General features: G+C 37.6%; 1 protein-coding gene across 4 annotated transcripts in view; it reads right to left on the bottom strand.

Annotated features, from left to right (window-relative positions):
• Positions 1 to 26,715, bottom strand: part of LOC120518538 (phospholipase DDHD1-like) — a 148,375-nt gene that overhangs the window by 47,315 nt on the left and 74,345 nt on the right. For all 4 annotated transcript variants that reach the window (XR_005631252.1, XM_039741383.1, XM_039741382.1 and 1 more), the window contains exons 5-6: positions 8,190 to 8,299; positions 2,893 to 2,999 (exon numbers count right to left, since the gene is read on the bottom strand). Coding sequence is in view for 3 of the 4 variants with exons in the window: in XM_039741383.1 (XP_039597317.1) it covers positions 2,893 to 2,999; positions 8,190 to 8,299 (217 nt within the window). In the remaining variant the exon portion in view is untranslated. The remainder of the gene's footprint in view (positions 1 to 2,892; positions 3,000 to 8,189; positions 8,300 to 26,715) is intronic.

Genomic DNA, 26,715 nt, shown 5'->3' with positions numbered 1-26,715 from the left:
GTATTTTATCAGCAGTACCACAGCCATTTCACTTTGGGATCAATACAGCTACCTAACTGTTTGGATTTTGCTCACTTTAGACCATTGCTTTAATTACAGTACTACATATTTCTGCATTCTGTGATTTGAAGGAAATTTCCAGAGCACAGACGAGTTCATCTATGGCCATGTTCTAGAAATCAAAGCAGGAGTTTCCACAAATGCCTGAATATAAAGCAATTAATTATTCCAAATGGTGAAGAGCACATTAGAATAATCATGACAAGAACCCATTCAACCCACGAAACTTATCAATCCAGTTCACCTAATTTCTACAAAGTAATATCAAGTTCTGAAGGTCCACAAAGTACTACTGCCTACCACACTACTTGGTAATTTGCTCCATGTACATATAGTTCTCTGTGTAAAGAAATTACTTCTAGTGTTTGCTCTTGTTGAAAAATTTATTTTCAAGTAATAGTTGTGATCCTCTGTACTAACTTCCTTTATAACATAAAAAAAATCAATATCATCACCTTTTTATCTGCCTAAGGTAAAAGGGTTTGGCTCCTTCAATATTTGCTCACAGTTCATACCTTACAGTCCTGGAATTAGCCTAGTTTCCCTTCTCCGCACTTATTGTTTCCACATCTTTTTCGTAATAGTACTCCAGATGAGGCCTCACTACTGTATTATACAGCGATTTATTACCCACACAGTGGGCTATATTATCTAACATCCTATTAGTCTTCTTGAATACAATGGTCTGGGTAAGGACAGTGAAGAGTTCACTGTGAACACTTGGTCAATGGCATAAAATGTGCATTTATGATTCAGACCTGCCATTGTGTATTCAAATCTAACATTTTTACTTCCTAAATGCAATATAAATATATTTATATTACATCTACCACAGATCTCCTCAAAATTATATTCAGATGAACAGACAACCATGTTTTCAGGAGTATGGCAGGAGGGTGGGCTATACAAGTTCTCTGAGTCACATACTATTATCACCTCAACAGAATAAATCTGACGGATGGGGCGAGTGCATGTGCACTCTCATCTCTGATTAGACAACCTGATATTTTGCATCTTGCTCCTAAGTTAATTGGTGTGAATACTTCAATTTCAGGATGCTAATGCAAATCAGTCCATGTATAAAATGGAAGCATTCAGAATCTCAATAATCTCATTAAAATACTAACTGTCTCTATAGACCCATTCCAATTCAAATCTGTCTGTATGAAGGCATAATTGAGTAATTGGATTGAATAGGGCAGGCTGAGGCCTAAATTGATAATTACTAATTATACAGTATATCAAGGTCTGCTGAACTTTGGGATAAAAAGAGGGAAAAAAGTACAGTAGGGCTGATTAAAAATGTTTAGAAAGTGATCCAGAGAGAGGAGGCTGGCTACTGCTACTGGAAATGTCCTTAGCACCTGAAATAAATGGCATGTTTTGAATACTCTTTCAAAACGGATAGGAACTTTTAATGGCTCTCTTCTTTACTACATTAATGTGCAACACAAACATAATGAAATCTGTTTCTGATAAGAGAGAAGGCTTGTTTTGCACTTTAGTGTTTAACTTATGTTTAACAATACCCAGATCGATTTTCTATTTAGTATACCTTTATTTATTAGAAATGATTATAATATTAATCAATGATAATATCCAAGGAACTATGGTATATCTATTGTTTTTGTTGATTAATCCATGGAAAGCACCTTGAGTTGCTTGTAAATGTATGATAAGGTGCTATATAAATAAAATTATTATTTGGACTAAGGACAACCACACAAGTGTTAAATATGCATTGTTGAAATAGTTATAATGTTATTTATTCTTTTATCATTTTGGATAACTAAAATATGATGTTTAAAGATATATAAGGCACTGAATAATTATTTTTATGATGGACGGGATGATCTTGTGGTGTGGTCATCATTGATGGTCCTAGAAAGTAAAAAAGACCTTGGGATTTCATATTGGCTAATACATTGACATTATAAGCTTGTCCTGATAATATGATGTTCACTTGATAAAAGCCTGTAAAATGGAAGAAAATGGACACAAAAACATGAAATATTAAGTAGACCTAAGAGATCAGAAAAATAAATGTGAGATATCACATTTACATAATCATTCAAGTATTTCAATTCCATCTAAATTTACATGCAAAACTATTTTTTCATATTATTGTGAAAGTGTTCATAATTTCATTAAGTAAATTGTCTTTGCAGAATTAAATGTAATGAAAACTAGTTAGTTAGCCAGTGAAATCTGGCTTTATTACATTTCCATCTAATAACAACTTTGGATTTTAGTAGGAAGATGATGCAATATAAAGCATTAAGACTGAACAATTTACTCTCACGGTATCTACAGCACGACATACACCTGCTTAAAAACAGCTTGAGTAATGAGACATAAAAAATGCACTTATTCCTTTATAATTTATGCTTTCATTATTTTCCTCTTATGGACGTTAAAGTGCAAACAAATGAAGGTCATTTAAATATTTATTACAATGTTTATCTTTTACATGTTTTAGTGGTTAATGTTGCTGCCTCACTGCTCCAGGGTTATAGGTTCAAATCCCTACCCCGGCACTGTATATTTTAAATTTGTGCACATTCTTTATGTTTACATTGATTTTCTTCAGGTTTACTCCATATCCCAAAATCATGAACGCTGAATAGCAATCATAAATGGGCCCAGTAAATGTGCATGTACAGGGTGAAGGAATAATTTACCAAGAGTAGTTCACATAACTGCATTATATCCAATGCTGCTAGAAAAGGTTCTGGCCACAAATGCGGTTTACGGTGTCTGGTTAAAACGGATTACTAATAGTGCACTTAGTAATAAAATGACTGATAAAAGATGTCAGCAGTATAAACTTACCTCATCTCGATACAGAGGGCTGGTATAGTACATGATGTCCATAGCACTGCTGTTCAGCATGTCCCTCAGTCCTCGCACCTTGTCAGGAGTGATGGAATCCACTGTATCTGCCAATATAATGAGAAGTAAATATAAGCCTTACAACCACAGAAAATGACACTGTTACCATTGGTGGCATTAGAACAACTTCTATATTGACTATTTTCAAATAGGCAAAGGTTTAACATTTTTAGCATGTCACTTTCAATAGCATCAATTCAGAATTACGTCAGAAGTCCCCAATGCACCATTTTGACAGTAAACTATCTTTATGTCGACAGTCCTAACAACATGGCACCTATTTTTGCATTTACATCAAACTTCAACTCTTCTGTGACCTGGTGGTTAAAACACAGCAAGAGGGGTACATTTATGCTACAGACCTAAAACCATAATGTGTTTTTAATTTTTTTTTTTTGATCAGATATTTTCTTTGTCATTTCATACTTATTTATATAACTTCCCTGTGTTTACATAAGCAATACTCTAAAATGACATGCACACCTGAACAACCTCTCAGACAGGCGACATCACGCTCATATGAACAATGTGATGATGGAGGCTATATTGACCTTTTTTTTACCCTTAAGGTTTTTGCATTTTAGTTAACACTGCAGACACTGGGCCATAACATCAGATATTAATATTGCTATTTCATTAGAAGGCAACCGGAGTAGTTGTGGAAACCATGCTAATTTTGAAAAGGAAGTTCAAAGGAATTTTAACAATAAGAATAATATGGAACGCACTGATGCAGTCAGACTGATGTGTAATTAAGTAGAAGACAAAGATGTTGGAAAGGTTTTATGCTGAAAAAAAACAATGGCTGGAATTTGTAATCAGTGACAAAAAAGTAGACAAAAAACACACTGCGTCTAGTCTGAACACAACATCAAAGTATCAGATGCATCTAGAGCAAACGGAAATAGGAAGCTACAAAGAACATATAGATGAGTATACATATGGTAAAGACAGACAAGGAGAAGTAGTATTGAAAAAAATGAAGGCTCAAGACATTAAGCCAATCGATAAGAAGTAAGAGAAACCAGCTAGAAAAGCAGTTTCAAATGCACAGTATAAGAAAGCTATAATGGCATTAAGCACAAAACAAGTGTGTAATTAATGACATGTTCATACGCTTTGTGTTTTCAGAGTTCACATTTGTGACATCTCATCTTTGCACCACCTGAATTTCTTGTCTGATTTTTAGGAGAACCATCAGATTGATGTTGACTTCCAAAAAGAAATCACAGATAAGGTCTAATATCCATCCATCCATTTTCTAACCCGCTGAATCCGAATAGGGTCACGGTAAGGTCTAATATTTTGGTGAAAATAAAAAACATTCTAAACATATTCAAAAATTATTGTGTCGCTTCAAATACAACTCAGCTACAAAAAAACTGACTTTTTGATTTTATTTTAAATTATCGATTGACTAAGGTGAATGGTCAGTGTTACATGGAAAATTTGATTAGTGGTGTTTTCTCTGAATATCCAACCTAGAGTTCCAACTGCAAAGGGCATTGGTGTGCAATTTCTGACTTGGAAACTTCTACTTTTCCATCTGATGCACACAGAGGAATTAGAGGGTTTGAACTGCTTTCAAAAAGTAACAGAGAACACCATAGTTGGTAAGTACTGGACCACATACAATTAGAAGGACTGTACAAAAGCACTGAAGTTAGATTGGTAGATCCCCACCCCTAAAACATTATTGCAATTAGAAAATTGTAAAAGTAACTAAAGATGTTTGAGTAAAATGTCAGACTAACTCCATTGTGAGAGAAAGGAAAACTCCAGAAAAATGTGAGTTAAATCCAGTGCACCAGGAGTGATCAATTATATAAGACACATTAGTTATGCAACTAAGCATTCTAAAGTAAGAAAGTAAACTGACAATGCATTGGAAAAAAGAACTGGTACTCATATGAAAACTAGTGATATGCAGTTTGGGTTTCATTGATGGAAATGAGAGAATGGACACAAACTTTGTTGTAAAGGCAATTATAGGAAACAGCAAGGTGAAGATGACAAAGATGGACTGTCCTGTGTATGTAAATCAGGTACTAGAAGAGAAGACATTCAGAAATTCATTTGTAGCAATGTTAATGTATGGTCATGATAACAGATTTGGACAGTCAACTGCTTAGAAATAAAGATGGAGTAGGAGTGAGAATGTACTGAGATTTATATTGATATGTATCACAGTGATGCATTGCACATGATGAAAACTGTGGTATGCGGGAAAGTGCGAAAACAGCTCTTGTATACTACTGGTTTTGTACTGATGAAGTAAAAAAAGACAACTCTATTATAATATACTGAAATGGAAGCCTGTTATGGAAACAAAAACTTTCAAGCTAAATGCAGGCATAGCCAATATGATAGTTGAAGGAGATTAGGCTGGAAGCTTGTAACCTCTCTTCTTTTTTATAAAATACAGAATGTCTGAAGAGCAAATTCTCTTTCAAGGTGTCTGAACACCCCACAGTGGTTACAACTTCTCCTTTTCTTAACGTTCGTAATGTTTCTATTTCAACATGCATTTAGATCTATCATGGAGATGTGTTGTACCTTGGCTTTTTATTAATTTTTATTATTTTTTACAATTTTACAACTGTATGTCAAGCTACAAATTTTCAAACTACAACCCCAATTCCAATGAAGTTGGGACGTTGTGTAAAACGTAAATAAAAACAGAATACAATGATTTGTAAATCCTTTTCAACCTATATTCAATTGAATACACTACAAAGACAAGATATTGAATGTTCAGACTGATAAACTTTATTGTTGTCTTCAATCATTTTGAATTTGATTCCTGCAACATGTTCCAAAAAAGCTGGGATAAGGGCATGTTTACCACTGTGTTATATCACCTTTCCTTTTAACAACACTCAATAAGCGTTTGGGAACTAAGGACACTAATTGTTGAAGCTGTGTAGGTGGAATTCTTTCCCATTCTTGCTTGAAGAACTACTTCAGTTGCTCAACAGTCCGGTGTCTCCGTTGTCGTATTTTGCGCTTCATAATGTGCCACACATTTTCAATGGGAGACAGGTCTGGACTGTAGGCAGGCCAGTCTAGTACCCACACTCTTTTATTACGAAGCCACGCTGTTGTAACACATGCAGAATGTGACTTCGCATTGTCCTGCTGAAATAATCAGGGACGTCCCCAAAAAAGACGTCGCTTGGATGACAGCATATGTTGCTCCATAACCTGTATGTACCTTTCAGCATTAATGATGCCTTCACAGATGTGCAAGTTACCCATGCCATGGGCACTAACACACTCCCATACCATCACAGATGCTGGCTTTTGAACTTTGCGCTGATAACAATCCAGATGGTCCTTTTCCTCTTTGGCCCAGAGGACACGACGTCCATGATTTCCAAAAACAATTTGAAATGTGGACTCGTCAGACCACAGCACACTTTTCCACTTTGCGTCAGTCCATCTCAGATAAGCTCGGGCCCAGAGAAGCCGGTGGCGTTTCTGGGTGTTGTTGATATATGGCTTTCGCTTTGCATGGTAGAGTTCTAACTTGCACTTGTAGATGTAGCGACGAACTGTGTTAACTGACAATGGTTTTCTGAAGTATTCTTGTGCCCACATGGTAATATCCTTTACAGAATAATGTCGGTTATTAATGCAGTGCCACCTGAGGGATTGAAGGTTACGGGCATCCAATGTTGGTATTCGGCCTTGCCGCTTACGTGCGGAGATTTCTCCAGATTCTCTGAATTTTTTGATGATATTATGGACAGTAGATGATGAAATCCCTAGATTCCTTGCAACTGTACGTTGAGAAACGTTGTTCTTAAACTGCTGGACCATTTGCCCACGCAGTTGTTCACAAAGTGGTGAACCTCGCCCCATCCTTGCTTGTGAACGACTGAGCCTTTTGGGGATGCTCCTTTTATACCCAATCATGACAAACACTTTTTTCTAATTAACCCGTTCACCTGTGGAATGTTCAAAACAGGTGTTTTTTGAACATTCCTCAATTATCCCTATCCCAGGCATCAAATTCAAAATGAGTGAAGATTTGCAAAACAACAATAAAGTTTATCAGTTTGAACATTAGATATCTTGTCTTCGTAGTGTATTCAATTGAATATAGTTTGAAAAGAATTTGCAAATCATTGTATTCTGTTTTTATTTACGTTTTACACAATGTCCCAACTTCATTGGAATTGGGGTTGTAAAAACAAAGCAATAATTCTCTCTTATGAAACTATCTGCATGTCCTACATGTTTTAGTCTGTAAGCCTCAGCATTGAAGTCAAGAAAAACCACAGGCTGCTGTGCTAATATGCAAAATATGACTTGTAGAGAGCCAGACATTTGGCTATCTGTAAACTTATGCTGTAAGCTCACATCCATGCTGTTGAAAGGGACTTACTTAGAAAAGATATAAGACAACATATCGAGAAGAGTAAATACATATCACTCTGTGTAAATAATAACAAAATTTATTTGGAATTTAGCCTATATCAAATGCTGCAATAGAAGCATTAAATTTAACTTGAAAAGGAATGGTAAACTGCATGAATATGTAACTGCAGATGTTCCTGTGTATTGTGGGATCATTTCAGATTGCATACAGTTTTTCATCCTCTTCTGTAAATTGTTTGTTTCTGACTTACAGTGCATTGTCATACTTTGCTTTTTACAATAAACAAATGAAAATGTACTGCACAAGTTAATTTTTTTGCAAAAAAGTGGGTTTTGGTCAGTTATGCCAATTCGAAAAAATACACTGAGAACATTAATATGCAAGACCAAACTGGCTACAATAAATGTCTCTTTTAAGCTGCCCGAATGCCTACACCTACACACAGATAGAAAGCAGCCATTACTACTAAATAAGCAAAGACTGGCAGCGATTTCCCACACTGTGTGAAATTTGAATAGCAAAACCAGTGGTGGCTGTTTGGGCCTATTTTGAGATTTTTAAATATCACTGATTGTACATCATGCCCTAAGTGTTTATCAGCTTTGTTGGTTTTATTTTCTTGATATTAGAGAAATTGTGGAAAATTAAAGTAGCTGGAAACCATACCAGGATGAACAATCTAATCTGATACAATTTAATAGCAGAAAAAAACTATATTACACTTACTATCATTGGATTTATATTACATTGATAGACAGACAGGCAGACTTTATTTGTCCCCAAGGACACTTTTTGCATTTTTACTCAGAATTTTATACATGGCTCCTCCCCTCCACATGTTTCACTTCAGTACCTCCATCAAGAGCGAGTTTTGACCTCCACTCCACAGGCAGAAACTCAACATGCTCAGAAACACGCTCAGCAAAGTGCTTTTCTTCCATTTTTCTTGCAGCATCTCTCATCCTAAAAAACAAACAAATGTGATTATACAGTCAGGTCCATAATGGACTTGAAATGAAGCAATCATTATGTGATTGAGTTGTAGACTTTCAGCTTTAATTTAATGGGTTTACCAAAAATATCATACAAACAGTTTATTAATGACAGCCATTTTCAGGGGCTAAAAAGCGTTTGGACATTTGACTGACAAGCTGTTTCACAGCCAGGTGGGAGCAGTTCCCTCATTATTTCGTTAAACAGGCAAAATTGATTCCAAGTGTGGAATTCTATTTGGAAGCTGTTACTGTGAACTCTCAATATGAGGTTCAAAGAGCTGTCCATGCAAGTAAAAGCAGGCCATCATTAAGATGAGAAAACAAAATAGACCCTTCAAAGAGATAACAGAACATGAGGAGTGATCAAATCAACCATTTCATACATTCTTGAAGAGAAGGAAAATACTGATGAACTCAGCAACACCAAAAGATCTAGAAAACCACAGAATACAACTGTGTTAAATGATTACAGAATTAGGTCTCTGGTGAAGAAGAACCCCTTCACAACTTTTAGTCAAACCAAGAACACTCACTGCAATGTAGACCTATCATTGCCAAAGTCAACGACAGACCACAATATCACAAGATGCAAACAGCTGGCAAACCTCAAGAACATTAGAGCACTCTAGACGAGAACAGGCCATTCAGCCCAACAAAGCTCACCAGTCCTATCCACTTGTTTCCTCCAAGAAAACATCGTCGAGTTTTGAAAGTCCCTAATGTCTTACTGTCTACCACACTACTTGGTAGCTTATTCCAAGTGTCTATCATTCTTTGTGTAAAGAAAAACTTCCTAATGTTTGTGCGAAATTTACCCTTAACAAGTTTCCAACTGTGTCCCCGTGTTCTTGATGAACTCATATTAAAATATAAGTCTCGACCCACTGTACTAATTCCCTTCATAATTTTAAACACTTCAATCATGTCACCTCTTAATCTTCTTTTGCTTAAACTGTAAAGGCTCAGCTCTTTTAATCTTTCCTCATAATTCAACCCCTGTAGACCTGGAATCAGCCTAGTCGCTCTTCTCTGGACCTTTTCTAGTGCTGCTATGTCCTTTTTGTAGCCTGGAGACCAACACTGCACACAGTACTCAAGATGAGGCCTCACCAGTGCATTATAAAGGTTGAGCATAACCTCCTTGGACTTGTACTCCACAGATCGTGCTATATAACCTAACATTCTGTTAGCCTTCTTAATGGCTTCTGAACACTGTTGGGAAGTTGATAGCTTAGAGTCCACTATGACTCCTAAATCCTTCTCATAAGGTGTACTCTCGATTTTCTGACCGCCCATTCAAACCTAATATTTTTACTTCCTATGTGTAATACTTTACATTTACTGACATTAAATTTCATCTGCCACAAATCTGCCCAAGCCTGTATGCTATCCAAGTCCTTCTGTAATGATATAACGGATTCCAAATTATCTGCTAATCCACCTATCTTGGTATCATCTGCAAACTTAACCAGCTTGTTACTTATATTCCTATCTAAATCATTTATATATATTAAAAATAGCAGCGCCCTAGCACTGACCCCTGTGGAACACCACTCTTAACATCGGCCAGTTCTGATGAGGTTCCTCGCACCATCACCCTCTGCTTCCTGTGTCTGAGCCAATTCTGCACCCATCTAAAAACATCACCCTGAACTCCCACTTCTTTTAACTTGATGCCCAACCTCTCATGTGGCACCTTATCAAATGCTTTCTGAAAGTCCAGATAAATAATATCATAAGCTCCACTTTGATCATATGCTTTTGTTGCAACCTCATAGAATTCCAACATGTTAGTAAAACACGACCTCCCCTTCTGAACCCATGCTGACTGTTCAGAATAACTCCTGTCCTTGCCATGTGTTGCTCAATCTTATCCTTAATAATTCCTTCCATTAATTTTCCTGTGATGCATGTTGCTTACTGGCCTATAGTTGCTTGGATCTGCCCTGTCACCCTTTTTATATAATGGGATGATATTTGCCATTTTCCAGTCCTTGGAATCTCTTCAGTGCTCAGTGACTTCCTAAAAATATGTGTCAAGGGTTTATATATGTACTCACTAGCCTCCTTAAGAACACGAGGATAAATATTATCTGGGCCTGGTGATTTGTTTGATTTCATCTTATTTAATCTGAGCAGCACTTCTCCCTCTACAATTTCCAAATCCCTCAGTACCTCCTTAGTAGTCGTGTTTACCTCTGGGAGGTTATCCACTTGCTCACTTGTAAACACCTCAGAAAAATGTAAGTTTAGGGCATCTGCTATTTCATTGTCTGTATCTTTTAATTCCCCTTTACTATTCCTGATGAACTTGACCTCCTCCTTAACTGTTCTTTTACTACTAAAATACTGAAAGAATCTCTTGGGGTCTTCTTTCGCCTTATCTGCTATATTCCTCTCCAACTGTCTTTTAGCCTCTCTGATATCCTTCTTAATGGTTGCCCTCATGTTCTCACACGCGCTACAATTCACTTTGCAGTCATTAGTCTTATATGCCTTATTCAGCAGTTTTTTCCTTTGCAACTTCTTTTTTAAATCTTTATTAATCCATCATGGAGTTTTTTAGTTTCCTATTAATTCCAAATTTAGGTATGTATCTGTCCTGCATTACATGTAAAACATTTTTAAACCTGTTCCACTGCTCCTCGTCTGTCTCCACATTTAAAAGCTTATCCCAGTCTATCCTATTTAGACTTTGTCACATCTGCTCAAAGTCTTTGCATCTGCACTCTTACAAAATACTGAGAATACAAAATCCCGAGAATCCGAAGAAGAATAGGAAGCACAGATTAGACTTATGCAGAAATAATTTTTAAAAGCCTGTCCAGTTCTGGAACAATTTTCTTTGGACAAAGGAAACAAAGATCAATATATACCAGAATGATGGAAAGAGAAGAATATGGAGAAGAGAAGAAATGGCTCATAATCCAATGAATACCACATCATCTGTGAAGCATGGTGTAGGTGGTGTTATGGCATGATCGTGCATGGCTGCCATTGCAAGTCAGTCACTTTGCAAGTCAGTCACTAGTGTTAATTGATGATATGAAAGCTGTCAGAAGTATCAGGATGAATTCTGAAGTGTACAGTATATGGCAACGCTATCTCCTCAGATTCAGCCAAATCCCGCAGAACTGATAGGATCACAATACAGATGGATAATGAGCCAAACATACTGTGAAAGCAAACCAAGTGCTTTTCAGGACAAAGAACTTGAATATTCCTTAATGGCCAAGTCAATCAACTGACCTTCACCCAATTGGACATGCATTTCACTCGCTGAAGACAAAATTGATGGCAAAAAGTCTGATGAACAAGCAGCAACTGAAGACAGCTGCAGTAAAAGGCCTGGAAAAAGCATCACTAGAGTGGAAATCCAGCATTGACTGTAAAAGATTTTCAACTAAATATTGAAGATGATTTATTTATTTACTTATTATGTATTTATATTTGTGATTATGATAATTTGTCCAAATACTTCTGAGCCCCTGAAAATATGGGGACAGTGTATAAAAATGTCTACCTTTTCTAAAGGCCTCATACAATATTTTTATTAAACCCCTTGACTTAAAGCCGAAACGCTATACTTCAATCACACCTAGATTGCTTTGTTTCAAATATATTATGGTGGTGTACAAAGCAAAAATTATGAAAACTGTGTCATTGTCCAAATACTTATGGACCTGACCGTACCACAAAAGCACAGGTCAGATTTCCTAAACAGTGCATATACTAGAACTATAGAAGAAGAGGGCTGTATTCCTACAAAGTTTAAGAACATTCTGTCAATTGACCATGTGAAAAGGGCAAAAAAAAAATAACATGGAATTTGATGCCAACAGAACCAGATTTAGCTGTAAATACAGCTTGAACACCCTTAACCTGAAATGCCAGGGACAAGAAGTATTCTCAATATATTCAGATTTTGTAATATTTGCATATATATATATATATATATATATATATATATATATATATATATATATATATATATAAAAAATGAGATAGCTTGGGTACGGAACCCATGTCTAGACAAGAAATTTACCCATGCTTTATACTGTTATTGCCTAATTGGAACCTACTGCTTTGTAAACTAAACCTGTTTTTTATCTTTGAGCAGAATACTTAATTGAGTCCTGCCCTACTTACCTACCTACTCAGCTGCCAACTGTGATTAAATCACATGGGTTTGTGGGTGGGGTGTAAGTTATAAAAAAAACTTGTGTAGATTTTGGGGTAGAGAGCCAGAGGAGAAGGACTTGCATTTAAAAGAGCAAGCAAGGTATTTAGAGTTAGGTTTAGACGGTCTGGTTTTAGATTTTTTTTTTTTGCAAAGTAAAAGAAATGTAATTGTTTTTAAGATTGCTGCCCTGGTAACAATTGTGGAGTATGTGTAGCTGTGTAAATTTTGTTTAGCTGGATAGCCAAGTTAGTTTTGTCCTCCTATCTTGCTTCTGTTTTTGTGTGTAACTGTCTGCATTTTTGTGACTTTATTTGAAAATAAATGGAGTCTGTTTTTTTGTCTCTCTTTCTCATTTGTGTGCAGCCAATTATGTACCCCTAGGCCTTTAGTAGGCCATAACAATATACACCTTATACATGTAGCCTTAAAGTAATTATATGCAATATTTTTAATAATTTTGTGCATGAAACAAAGTGCACAGTAGTATTATCAGAATACCTGTATCACCTGTTAAAAGAGAAACAACAACAAACAACCTCAGGCTATCTTTCGGCACCTACAATGCTGTGTTTTGATTAAAAGGTCACTATATGCTGAGAATAAGCCAAAAACACAACGAATAATGCATGTTGGTCTGGCTCTGATGATAGCTGATAGCAAATTGGTGCCAACAGTGTGTCAGAACCACACATGGGTAAGTGAGGACAGGTGTGAATTTCCCACTTGTTGCATCATGTTGGCCCTCAAAATGTTTTGGACTTTGGAACATCTTGGATTTTGGATTAGGGATGCTCAATGTGTATTTTTACCTCTTTGTGTGGATGCTAATCAAATTTATGTTTACACTCTAAAGTCAAGTCAAATCAACTTGGGGAACATGCACTGGTACAGTGCGTTGCCGCACCCATGACATGGCGAAACAACTCGGGATCCCGGTTAGCAACCCTCCAGGCAGATCCAGTCCCACCCTCCGGAAATGACCCTCCATCTGCTGCAGCCAGGTGTTACATGGGCAATCCCTAGGCCTGGTCCAGCCAATTGGGTCCCCAACAATGAGGATCTTATGAGCCAGATTACCCTCGGAGAAACGCGCCACATGGCCGTAGAGAGACACAGTACCAAAGGAGTCCAGTCTTCGTTTCAGGTCACTGGATAGTGTCCATGTCTCGCAACCATATAGCAAGACAGGAAGCACCAGGACTCTAAAGACTTGGACCTTCGTCCTTTTACATAGATATTGGGAACACCATACACCCCTTTCCAGAGACCTCATGACCCCCCCATGCTCTCCCAATCTGTCTACTGACTTCACAGGAAGAGTCACCAGAGACATGAATGTCACTGCAGAGGTAAGTTAAAACCTCTCAACAAGGTCAGCACTCTCTCTGCAAACAGACACACTGCTGATGGCTGTGCCCAAGAAGTCATTAAAGGCCTGGATCTTGGTTTTTATCCAGGACACTCGCAACTCAGACACTCAGACTTTTCGCTCAGTCTCTCGAGTGCCCCGATCAGAGCATCATCAGCAAAGTCAAGATCTGTGAATCTTTCTTCACCAACAGATGCCCCACAGCCACTGGACCCCACGACCTTGACCAACACCCAGTCCATACAGGCATTGAACAGAGTAGGAGCAAGAACACACCCCTGACGAACCCCAGAATCAACTGGGAAAAACGCAGAGGTCCTGCCTCCACTCTACACAGCATTTACAGTACCAGTGTACAGGCCAGCCATGATATCCAGCAACCTCAAGGGGATCCTGTGAAACCTTAGGATGTCCCACAGGGCAGCTCGATCAAGTGAGCCGAGGCTGCAAAGAAACTCTGCCGATATTTGCGTTTGCGCTCTATGAGAACCCTCAGTGCCAGGATGCAGTCGATGGTAGACTTCTTCGCAAAACCAGACTGTTCCGGTCGCTGGTAGGTGAGCAAGTGATCAAAGATCCTATTGAGGACGACCCTAGCAAGGACCTTACCCGGCACCGAGAGCAGTGTTATCCCCCTGTAGTTGCTGCAATCCAGGCGATCAGCCTTCTCTTTCCAGATAGGGACGACAAGTCCCGTTTTCCAGTCAGTTGGGATGATGCCAGTCTCCCAAATGGAAGCAAAGATTGCTTGCAATGCCAGGAGGACAGCCTTACCACCAGCCTGGAGAAGTTCACCCCGGATACCACAGAACCTTGCAGCCCTCCCCCGCCTCAGCTGGTTCACCACCTGTGCAATCTCAGTGAGACTGGGTGGTTCACAGCAAAGTGGAGGATCATCCTCAAGAACTGTGGACCCAGAGATATCCAACGTCCTAGCCGGAGGATCAGCTTTGAATAACTGCTCAAAGTAACCAGCCCAGCGGGTCACAACTGCAGTGTTATCCGTTGTGCTCTAAAGATATATATTAAAACAGGACACCAATTTTTAGCTTTTTGAGGTCAGATTTATAAAATTTGAATATCCATAAAAAGAAGACAGAATGGGGTGTACACAGCGTTACATGGAAATGTCTATTTATTAAAGAAAATTTAAGGGGAGAACATGCATAGATTTACGACAACTCTGAAATACCTGTACACAATATTTCAGAGAAACTGGGAAATAATGACAATCTTGTTTAAGTAGGAAAATGCAGCCAAACAAGCTAAATGATGACTCGCATGTATGATAATTCATATCACAAAGACGTTATTAGAATATGCGTTGATGTGACATACCTTGAAGGTGATGAATACGATGTACAGACTGTGTTTTAGTTCTCTTTTAAGAGTGTTGATCTTTTTTGGGGTGTTTTCAGTTTATACCTGTCTACTATCACTTCTAAAGGAACTGGTCAACAGGTCAGCAATATCTCAGAAGATTTGCTCCACCTTACCAACTGTGCTGGTAGCCATTAACCGACTGACAAGGTGCTACATTCAGGTTTAATTTGGTGTTGAAGTACATACAGTACATAAAACAAAACAGGTTTTTAGCAACATAAAAAACAATTTGCAGCAGTGTCAGGTTTTCCTAATGCAATCAGAGCACTTTACTGCAACAAGGGCACGTAGTGAAAATGAAGCTGCTTTTGTTAACCATAAGCATAAAAATTCCATTAATGCACAAGTCATCTGTAATGCCAAGATGAGATTGACAAACATTGTGGCTTGGTGGTCTGTGTGAACCCATTATATGTTTATATTGAGACAAAGTAGCAGCTGTACAGAATTAAAGGCATGTTCATGTAGGCACATTTAAAAGATGATCTGATTTATAAAGGTAAGTTGCGCACCAATGTGTGTACTCCAGGTTTTACAAATTCAGTTTTTCTTGTTGGTGTACGCATTTTCCTGTTTTTTGGTGTAAGCATATTTCCATGTTCGAATCCACATGTTTTATAAATGAGACCTCAAGTTTGTGGTATAAATGATTTTAAGACATGCATATCAAAGTTAACTTTTCACTGGGTTCTTCAATTAAGAATAAGGCAATGCAGAGATACTGCCTTATATTAAAACAGGCCTGTTCTGCCCAAATGTCTTTTATATACTGCCTTAAAATTTTATTCAGCCCTTATCCCCCTTTGCACATTTAAGAGTCTCATAACCTAGTATTTCAAGTCATTAGATTTTCTTTATTTGAAAACTATAAAAAATAGTAAACAGGTGCTTTCATTTTTTATGGATTTGTTACGCTAAGTGTAAGTACATTGTTGAAAAACCTCTGGCAGCTACAACTGCCAGTAAACTATTTAGTTAGCTTTTTTCATTTTGCACTTTTGCAGCTTCTAGGTAAGGTAGTTATGTTGGATAAGGAAGACAGAAATTTTCAAATTAAAGCAGTAATACTTCCCTGATTAAGGTGCCTGAGAGTGTTAATATGCTGCATGTTGATTACCATATGTAAATAAGACATGTCATAATATTGAACCCATACACATTATTAGTAATATATGACTATTATATTGTTGCATTAGTTAGTTTGGAGCATTGATGAGAAAACCAGTTTGAAGTCTACTACAAATATTTTTTGGGATTACAGTCAGGAACTCAAAGATTTCAGTGTTCTTTTTAAGCCTGTGTAGTTTTGATAAGTGAGTGTGATTTGAATCAATATCCTGTTGTAGTCCCAGTTTTGTGGTAAGGATAGACAAGTTTTTATGCACTGTTTTACTAAACTTAAACCCATTCCTTTTTATATAATTTTTGACACCAGAATTAATCAACATAGCTTTATGATGAGATGATGTGACCTGGCTAGTGCGCTATATTTAATTTGTGCCACACACACCACTTCACATTCTCTCATCAGATATCAAAATGTTAGCACCTAAGGCCTCATTAAAAAACATAAAATACCAAAAATAAAAAGCAAAAATCATGCTAGGTGGAAATGTCAATTTCATAAACAATGAAATAAAGTTGACTAAACAAATTTAAAAGCTTGCTCACTATAAAGAAACCTTGAGTCATGTTTTAAAGACCTCAAAGGATGGATGCTGTCTAATTGAGCTTGTGTGTGAGAAATAGTGGGACCACAATTACTAAAGGCAGTGAACATGCAATGAGCCACAGAGTAGTTGTTCACTGCCATTGAAACTTCATTTTGCATAAAACACTGGCAAGGCAGTCTCACCCCATTCACTCACCAAACACAACACCTTGAAAATCATCACATTCTTGTCCTGCACCTGTTATTTTCATTTTGACATCTCAGTCTAGAGCCACAGTCTCTTCATCTCACACATTTGCCTGTCAGTTTGTCCTCTCTATCCCTTTCTACAACATGCCTTTGTTAGTTAGTTAGTTAGTTTTCTCAAACTGACTGTTTAATAGGCTTTGAGATGGGAATTGATTGGGGATTATATGCCATAGAAATATGAGTCAATAGTGTTCTTTCACATTGTAATAAAAAGTGAAATAAATAACAGCAGGCATATCACAGAATTCACACTTGGATTAACTTTTGTAATTTTGCTACACAATCATATGGCAACCTATCACAAACATTCAGGACCCATAATTTAAAAAACACTGCCCTGGTGCGTCAAAAGGGGTAGGGGAGGATTCGTCTCCTGTGCAGTCTACAGCACATTGGAGTGAGGAAAAACAAAGAGGTGAGTACAAGATCTTTTAAAAGTCTTTTTTTACTCCTAGTACAGAAATTCCCAAAATGCTGGTACTGTATTGTTTTAAAAAATTTGGTTTTCAATACTTGAATCACACAACTATAGTGCATACTGCATAGCATAATGAAATTCTTACTTGCATGTCACCACGCTGGTAATACAATACCTGCAAGGATGCACACAAAGACACATTGAGTGCCCATGGTCCTGCACTGTTTGCCAAAAGGAAGGAATGAGAAAAGCAACTGTTAAGGATGGCTGAGGCCTTTAATTAAACTATTTGCCTTTCTAAGGCAGTGAGTGTTGTTCATGATCTGAAGAAACAGCAGGGAGGTGCCGAGAATATTCTGCTCTGCTTTCAGGACTGTCTACAGGGCTTTGTGATCTTGAGCTGAGCAGAGCAGATACCTTAACATGATGTGATGGACTCCAATGTGCATCTACAGAAATTAGTGACAGTAGACAGAGAAATCAAGACTTTCCTTGGACATCTGAGGACATAAAGATGATGTGGAGCCTTCTTGAAAATTTGCTGATATATGCCGTGTTGACATTAGTATTAGTACCAGGACGTTTAAAGCTGCTCACCCTTTCAACAGTATCCTCTCTAATTAAAATGACAGCGATGTTGGTCTTTTGCTTCCCCAGCACCATAGTCTGGCTTACTTTATGGGTGAGACTGCTGTCCTGGTAGGTAAACCTCTTGTCTGTAAACTGTCTCAGCAGTGTTGGTAATCAGGCCTATGATGGTGGTGCTATCAGGAAAAGATAGAGTTGGAGCTGGGGATGAATATTTTTTACTATGACAACTATTTTTTGCTGTAAATTAATGTAGGTTTTTCCATTTAATCTAGAATGCTCTGTGAAGCATTTAACATTATTGTTTAGGTAGAAATTCTAGAATTCATTTCTTACGTGCTTCAAACTAAAAAAAAAAAAAAAATGTCCACACAGTATGACCTACTTGTGCAAACTTGTTCATATTTTTGAGCATTTGCAATATTGCTTTACAGTTTTATGGTGCCCTCCGGTACACTTAATTCACTCACTAAGTACCTTGTAACAGCTAATATACTGCAACGGAATAGTTCAGCATGTCTGTCCACCGACTCTCCAATCCCATCTGTTCCCTTGATCTTAGCATCATTTTGACTTGTTAAACATTATTCCTGATCCAACAATAAGTACAGTACTCGAAATGTTTCCCATATTACTGAATTGCTTGAAATGTTGTAAAACTTTACTGCAGATGCTATTAGGATATTATTAGACGCTGATGGTCACCTAGGGAATGATACTTTATCATGTGTTGATCATTACAAGTATGTAAACTCTGACACAGAATGTATCTGTACAGCAGGTGTAAAAATTAACAAGGACACAAACATGAATGGCTTTGTTAAAAAAGAAACTTTTTCATAAAGGAATATCCAATGAAAAAAAACAAAGGGCATAGAATTGGAATCCTAAAGTTTAACAACATGGGTCATTTTAAATGCAATACTGTATATCCATATTATTACATACCATAAACTATCTTTCCTGAAAATACCATTCAATCAAAACTGGTTCTTATTTTTGGTATGGCAAGGTCAATATCACAAATTCCCCTGAACAAATCATCTTTTAAACAATTTACCATTTGCATCTAGTTTCCCAATATAGGTAAAATGTCTACACTATCATTAGGGAGAATTCTGAAGGACTATGCTTTATATAAACAAAGGGTCGATTTTCATAAAGACGGTGCAAAACATGATGAAAATGATGTTTGATAATGTGGTCAAATAGCTCCTTCTTTGACTTGGTTGTCCATTATACTTACTCCACACCCACATATTCTTTGAGAACTTGAGGCCATAGACTGAATAGTCTCCTCTCATTTGTCAAACTTCTTATGTTCTTAAATTGTCTACCTTGATAATGACAGTGGCCTTAACATACATACATATTAACCTAGAAGCCTTGGAGATGTCTTTGAGCATCTTTAATCAGCATTTTGTGCTAAATTTGGAAATGGCTGTTTTTAGATTACAGCTCAAATTGCAGATCTCTGGTACTTTGTAGTTTAGCCATCATATTGTGAAGTAAGTGAACTTAATTTGTTTGAGTTAGTTTGGAACTCCTCAGAGTCACATGAAAATTAAACAACTATTATGATGGCAACTTACATACCTTGCACTGTCTATTTACAAAAAGATTTTATTTCTTTTGTTTAGCATGTTTCTATTTTTTGTTTGCATATGATGTATAATTAAAAAAACATTTAATATTTTAAAAGGTGTGGAAGATCAGCCTCAACACAGACAGGCAGACACCAATGTCCACCTCACCACACATTCATTTACAATATTTACAGTGGGTAAAGTCCCGCACACAACCCAGTTCAGGCCTTTTAACAGTCCTGTTCTCTCTTTGTCGCCTCCGCTCCTCTCCTCCAAGCTTCGTCCTATTCCACCCAACTCCAGCTGATGACTGGAGGGAGGCAGCCCCTTTTATTCCCACCCGGATATGCTCCAAGTGCCTCCTGATGAACTTCCTGCTTCACTTCCTGGTGTGGCCGAAGTGCTGCATGAGCACCCAGAAGCACTCCGGGTGTCCCTGGTAATACTTCCGGCAGCACCCCTGGGTGCATGTTTAATTATGCCATCCATTCAGAGTTGCGCCCATCTCTGAACGAGTCGCCAGCACATCGCAGGATGAATACAAGCAAAGCATACACTAGCAGGGTCAATATAGCACAACAAAACCCTACATCCTACATGACTTTGAAAGAAAACTGAAGCACGCCGAGTAAGCCCACCAGAAAAACATGTAAATGCAAGGCAGGCAAGCCGCCGTGACCCCATATGATTAATGCATGCTTTAATGCATTTCACCATGAAAATTATATTAAGTATTTATCTTAGCATTCTAAATGTTCAGAGAGCAGGAAGATCATGAAGTGAATGTATTCTGTGCGGCAATCGCTGCCGGTGCCTCCTCAGTGCAAGAAGAAGTCAGTTTAAGAATCACTTAACACAAAGCATTTAATGTGCTATATAACTTATGACGGGGTTTAAGAAAATCTAGTAAATTAAATATTCATTTTACAATGAAGTTTAGTTTACGATGGTCTACTTTAATGACAAATTACGAGAATAAAGTCAACATGTCGCCACACTATTACACAGTACCCAGGTACATTACACTGTATTGAAAACAAATAAAACAAGTACAACTTGGCTTGCAGTATTATCCAGTAGTATAGAAACAGTATTTACACATCTGATCTTTTAAAACTAAAGTTATCGCCAGGTGACGGACGGGATTCCTTTTTTTCGGCAAAACTTCTTCTGTTCATCATGTTCAACTTTACTTTTAGTTCAGTTTCGTAATGCTCTCTGTCCATTTTCACCGCAGGGCATACCTATGCTACTGCCCACTATTTGGTGGTGTAGCAGTGAAAAAGAGCCCTAGTGCAACAAATCTGTGTTTAGCGGTGTAGCAGTGAAAAAGGTCCCCACTTGAACAGTTTCCCGCTGCACCACGTTCCAAACGTCGTTTAGGCAATTTAAACCGGTGTTGCGGTATAAGAAAAATTCATATCATAAAAAAAAAATAAAAAACGATAATCTTCAAAATGTATTTAGGAGAGGCCTGGGGCATGGCATGAACACAAGAAACATGAAGTGGAAAGGAAAAATAACAAAGAATGTTTACTATGCTCGAAGATGGTCACTATAAAAATGTTTTAAACCCAGAACTACAAACACGATGGCCAGGCTGGCAGTATAAAAGTGATTTATACTTTATAATATAGCTGTCACTCTTTGGAAATATAAAGGTGGCAGAGTTCAAGTAGCAGGGCAGAGCATTGGTTAGTGCTGCTTCGTAATTCCAATAAATCAGGATCAAATCCCAGATGGCAAATGACTAAGTGGAGTCTGCATGTTTTTCTCTCTGAGTTCCTATTTGTTTCTAAGCACTCAGATCAGTTACATTACCTGGCGACTCTGAGCTGGCCAGTAATGAGTAGTCTGAAAATAAATGTGCTCTATAATGGACCGATACTTTTTCCAGGGTGAAGTCTGGCCCCAGAGTTAACCAGACATATTCCAGTGTCCTTTAGACTATGTGATATAATTGGGTTCTGAAAATGGATGGATTATTAAAATCATTTTGCTTCTGTTAATACCCTTTTTTAAGGTGAATAGTTAAGATTTGGAACAAGTTCTCTCATAGTGTTATATCATAAACAGCATATGTTTTAAACAAATCTTTCTAAAATCCTTGTAATAACAACTATTTGTGGTCCTATTACAATCTTAGAAAAACATCACTGTTTGCCGTTTTCAGAGATTTTTTTAGCTAACTAGTTATATTCAAATTAAAATACAAGAATGCTAATGCTCCAGTTTACTGCACTTTTACTCATGTTACATTTATTTTATTTTTCTTATGTGTACATTTTAAATTGTAGCACAAAAGGAAGGTATCTTATTATGGCAGCATATTATGTAAAACCAAAGCATGCATTAGATAGATAGATAGATAGATAGATAGATAGATAGATAGATAGATAGATAGATAGATAGATAGATAGATAGATAGATAGATAGATAGATAGATAGATAGATAGATAGATAGATAGATAGATAGATAGATAGATAGATAGATAGATAGATAGATAGATAGATAGATGTTATTAACAAGTCACATGAGACTGGTGATTTTTTTTATATTATTTACTGGTTCAACAACTGCAAAGGATGTAAGCAAATTCCAAGAAAAATCAATGAACATAATAAAAACAAATAATTTGAAAATATAAAATGAACAAGTACATACTGAAAGGGCTGCCAGTTGCTGATCGGAGTACCAAGGTAGAACAGGACAGAGGAAAGGCCAGACAGTGGTAAATTTTGCAATTTCCAGCGTGTTCTGTCTTTGTGATATCCATCAACATACCTCAGGATGAGTCATTTATATGTATATTGATCTATTCATCCCTTGCATTTCTTAAGTGAATCATTAATATATGTAGTAAACTGGGATTAATAAAGTATCTATCTAATCTATCTATCTAAACTCAAGTTTGAAATAAAAAAGCTGGAAAATGTTATATATACAGTGGCTTGCAAAAGTATTCGGCCCCTTGAACTTTTCCACATTTTGTCACATTACAGCCACAAACATGAATCAATTTTATTGGAATTCCACGTGAAAGACCAATACAAAGTGGTTTACACGTGAGAAGTGGAACGAAAATCATACATGATTCCAAACATTTTTTTACAATTAAATAACTGCAAAGTGGGGTGTGTGTAATTATTCAGCCCCCTTTGGTCTGAGTGCAGTCCGTTGCCCATAGACATTGCCTGATGAGTGCTAATGACTAAATAGAATGCACCTGTGTGTAATCTAATGTCAGTACAAATACAGCTGTTCTGTGACGGCCTCAGAGGTTGTCTAAGAGAATATTGGGAGCAACAACACCATGAAGTCCAAAGAACAAACCAGACAGGTCAGGGATAAAGTTATTGAGAAATTTAAAGCAGGCTTAGGCTACAAAAAGATTTCCAAAGCCTTGAACGTCCCACGGAGCACTGTTCAAGCGATCATTCAGAAATGGAAGGAGTATGGCACAACTGTAAACCTACCAAGACAAGGCCGTCCACCTAAACTCACAGGCCGAACAAGAAGAGCGCTGATCAGAAATGCAGCCAAGAGGCCCATGGTGACTCTGGATGAGCTGCAGAGATCTACAGCTCAGGTGGGGGAATCTGTCCATAGGACAACTATTAGTCGTGCACTGCACAAAGTTGGCCTTTATGGAAGAGTGGCAAGAAGAAAGCCATTGTTAACAGAAAACCATAAGAAGTCCCGTTTGCAGTTTGCCACAAGCCATGTGGGGGACACAGCAAACATGTGGAAGAAGGTGCTCTGGTCAGATGAGACCAAAATGGAACTTTTTGGCCAAAATGCAACACGCTATGTGTGGCGGAAAACTAACACTGCACATCACTCTGAACACACCATCCCCACTGTCAAATATGGTGGTGGCAGCAGCATGCTCTGGGGGTGCTTCTCTTCAGCAGGGACAGGGAAGCTGGTCAGAGTTGATGGGAAGATGGATGGAGCCAAATACAGGGCAATCTTGGAAGAAAACCTCTTGGAGTCTGCAAAAGACTTGAGACTGGGGCGGAGGTTCACCTTCCAGCAGGACAACGACCCTAAACATAAAGCCAGGGCAACAATGGAATGGTTTAAAACAAAACATATCCATGTGTTAGAATGGCCCAGTCAAAGTCCAGATCTAAACCCAATCGAGAATCTGTGGCAAGATCTGAAAACTGCTGTTCACAAACGCTGTCCATCTAATCTGACTGAGCTGGAGCTGTTTTGCAAAGAAGAATGGGCAAGGATTTCAGTCTCTAGATGTGCAAAGCTGGTAGAGACATACCCTAAAAGACTGGCAGCTGTAATTGCAGCAAAAGGTGGTTCTACAAAGTATTGACTCAGGGGGCTGAATAAATACGCACACCCCACTTTTCAGTTATTTATTTGTAAAAAATGTTTGGAATCATGTATGATTTTCGTTCCACTTCTCACGTGTACACCACTTTGTATTGGTCTTTCACGCGGAATTCCAATAAAATCGATTCATGTTTGTGGCTGTAATGTGACAAAATGTGGAAAAGTTCAAGGGGGCCGAATACTTTTGCAAGCCACTGTATCCTTTTGTAAAGCTTTCTTGTTTTCATTTCACTAAATTCTATTATCACAACCATGACATTTTGGATTTCTCAGGTAATGCACAGGAAACTATGCAAATGATACTGTCTGTAAAACAAGAGCTCTCAACGTAGGCAACAAAGCTCCTATTTTAGCAAGACAAATAGTTAAACAGTAAAAAGAACCTGATATGTGTGCTTCAGGCTGTTCAAACAAATTTTAATTCAAGCATACTGTCATATCTTGCCAAACAAACAACCTGCTATTTGTAACATGTTTCACTTGTGCGGAGTTCATTGATAAAACTCAAAAGATAGGAATAACTGAATAATTTGGCTAACAATAAGGCCTCATTATAGTCAGCTCTGACAAACACAAATCTAACTACCATAATACCACGGTCACCAGGACATAGGCTCTAAATGCACATCAGCCCATAATCAAATGCTGCTGTCCATCAGTCCCTAGAGGAACACAAAGACATTTCTTTAACTCTGAGTTTCTTCTATCCATAGTCTGAGCCATACTGTCCCTATGAGGATAGTGTGTGGGAGTAGTTGTGAAATGTCTCCAAAGACATGGTGTTAACTTTCAATGAATTCCAAAAGAACCAAAGAACAAAGTTTAGAGATTCACAGCCTTGCTTCTGTCACCTAAGTTCAGTGTTCAATACCTTACCATTAGAAAGGCACTGGCAAAAAAGCAAACCATAATCCAGTACTACTAATATGACCAAGAGTGCTTGTCAGAATGCACCAGGGAAATCCTCAAGACTTCTGGGACAATGTTATATGAACAAAAGAATCAAAACTGGCCTACAGGGGCTCTAATACTGTATAAGTGAACAAAAGCTAACACTGCATTCACCAGTTTTAAAAAAAAAACACCATAAAGCACTCTTTGAAGGTGCTGTAAATGGCACACATTTCTGAAGAATACTGCCGACCAGTCCCTGCATCTTATAATGCAGAAAATATTAAAATACTGTTTGTCATGAACATGGAACTGCCTATATAAAAAATGTACACTTACACAATTCTTAATTCAGATTAAATACTACCAAATCAGAAAATTTCAGTTTATACTACTGATCTGTAGCTGTCCCGAGAAAGCCAGATGTGCCTGCTTGTCCTCTATAAAACATTTACTTAAATGTCACACTATTAAAGTAGACCTGTCAAAACGTAGCCCTGGTTGGAACAAAACAATTAAACTTTACCTGACTCAATCCAGATTCAATATGAGCCCTGTATCTGGTTTTTACATACAAAGGATAAATAAAGTCTACAAACCCCTGCCAAAATAGCAGATTTTGCGTAATAAAAAATGAAACCAAGATAAATACTGACAGAACTTATTTCATCTTTATTGCAAAATTGCAATCTATAAAAAGAACGTGAAAGCAAATCAGAAACGATTTTGTGAAAAAAGGAAACAAAAATCCTCCAAAAAGCTGGTTGGTTGCATTAGTGTGCAGACCCTTTAATAATCAAGGATGTGGCTATGTTCAGAATCAACCAATCATAATGAGTCTCATCTCAGATAGTAGTTAGTATACACCTGACATCAATTAAAGTGGCTCTGTTTGAGCTCAAGGAAAGTTTGGCTGTTTCTGTATAGGATTATTCTGATATCCTCTTGGTTGCAACATACTCCAAAAGCCATGGTCCACAAAGACTTGCTTCTAAAACATGAACAGGATCTCACCTTTGAAAGGTATCAGTGAAGACAGGGCAACAAAGAAGTATCCAAAGCATTAAACATCCCATGGAGCACGGTGGAGACAGTCATCAACATGTGGAGAAAATATACCAAGATTGATGTGAAGAGAAGGACAAAATTGGTCAGGGAGTCCACCAGCACCCCAGAGCAATTTTAAAGGATCTGCGGGATTTCCAGGCAACTACTGGTTGTTCCCTACATGTGACAACATTCTTCATATGTCTGGGTTGGGAGGTAAGGTAGCAAGACGAAAGCCTTTTCTCACAAATAGAAACATATCCAAGTCCACCAAAACTTTGCATAAAGGTACACCCAATCATTTACAACCATGTGCAAAAATATATTATGGTCTGATGAGACCAAGGTTGAACTTTTTGGCCATAATTTCAAAAGGTATGGTTAGTGCAAAAATAACAGCACATCATCAAAATGACACCATAACCACCGGGAAGCATGGTGGAGGCAGCATTATGTTTTGGGGTTGCTTTTCTTCAGCTGGAAGTGGGGCTTTAGTCAAGGTGGATGGCATCATAAGTATCAGTCTATTTTGGCACAAAACATTCAAATATCCTCTAGGGAGCCGAAGAAAGATGAAGAGGAACTTCTACTTTCAGCATGAAAACAACCAAAAGCATACATCAAAATCAACAAAGCAATGGCTT

This window comes from Polypterus senegalus, chromosome 18, assembly GCF_016835505.1.
Source record: "Polypterus senegalus isolate Bchr_013 chromosome 18, ASM1683550v1, whole genome shotgun sequence".
NCBI classification, from domain to species: domain Eukaryota; kingdom Metazoa; phylum Chordata; class Cladistia; order Polypteriformes; family Polypteridae; genus Polypterus; species Polypterus senegalus.
The sequence above is the reverse complement of the archived record's forward strand: the minus strand, read 5'-3'. Positions and strand labels throughout refer to the sequence as shown.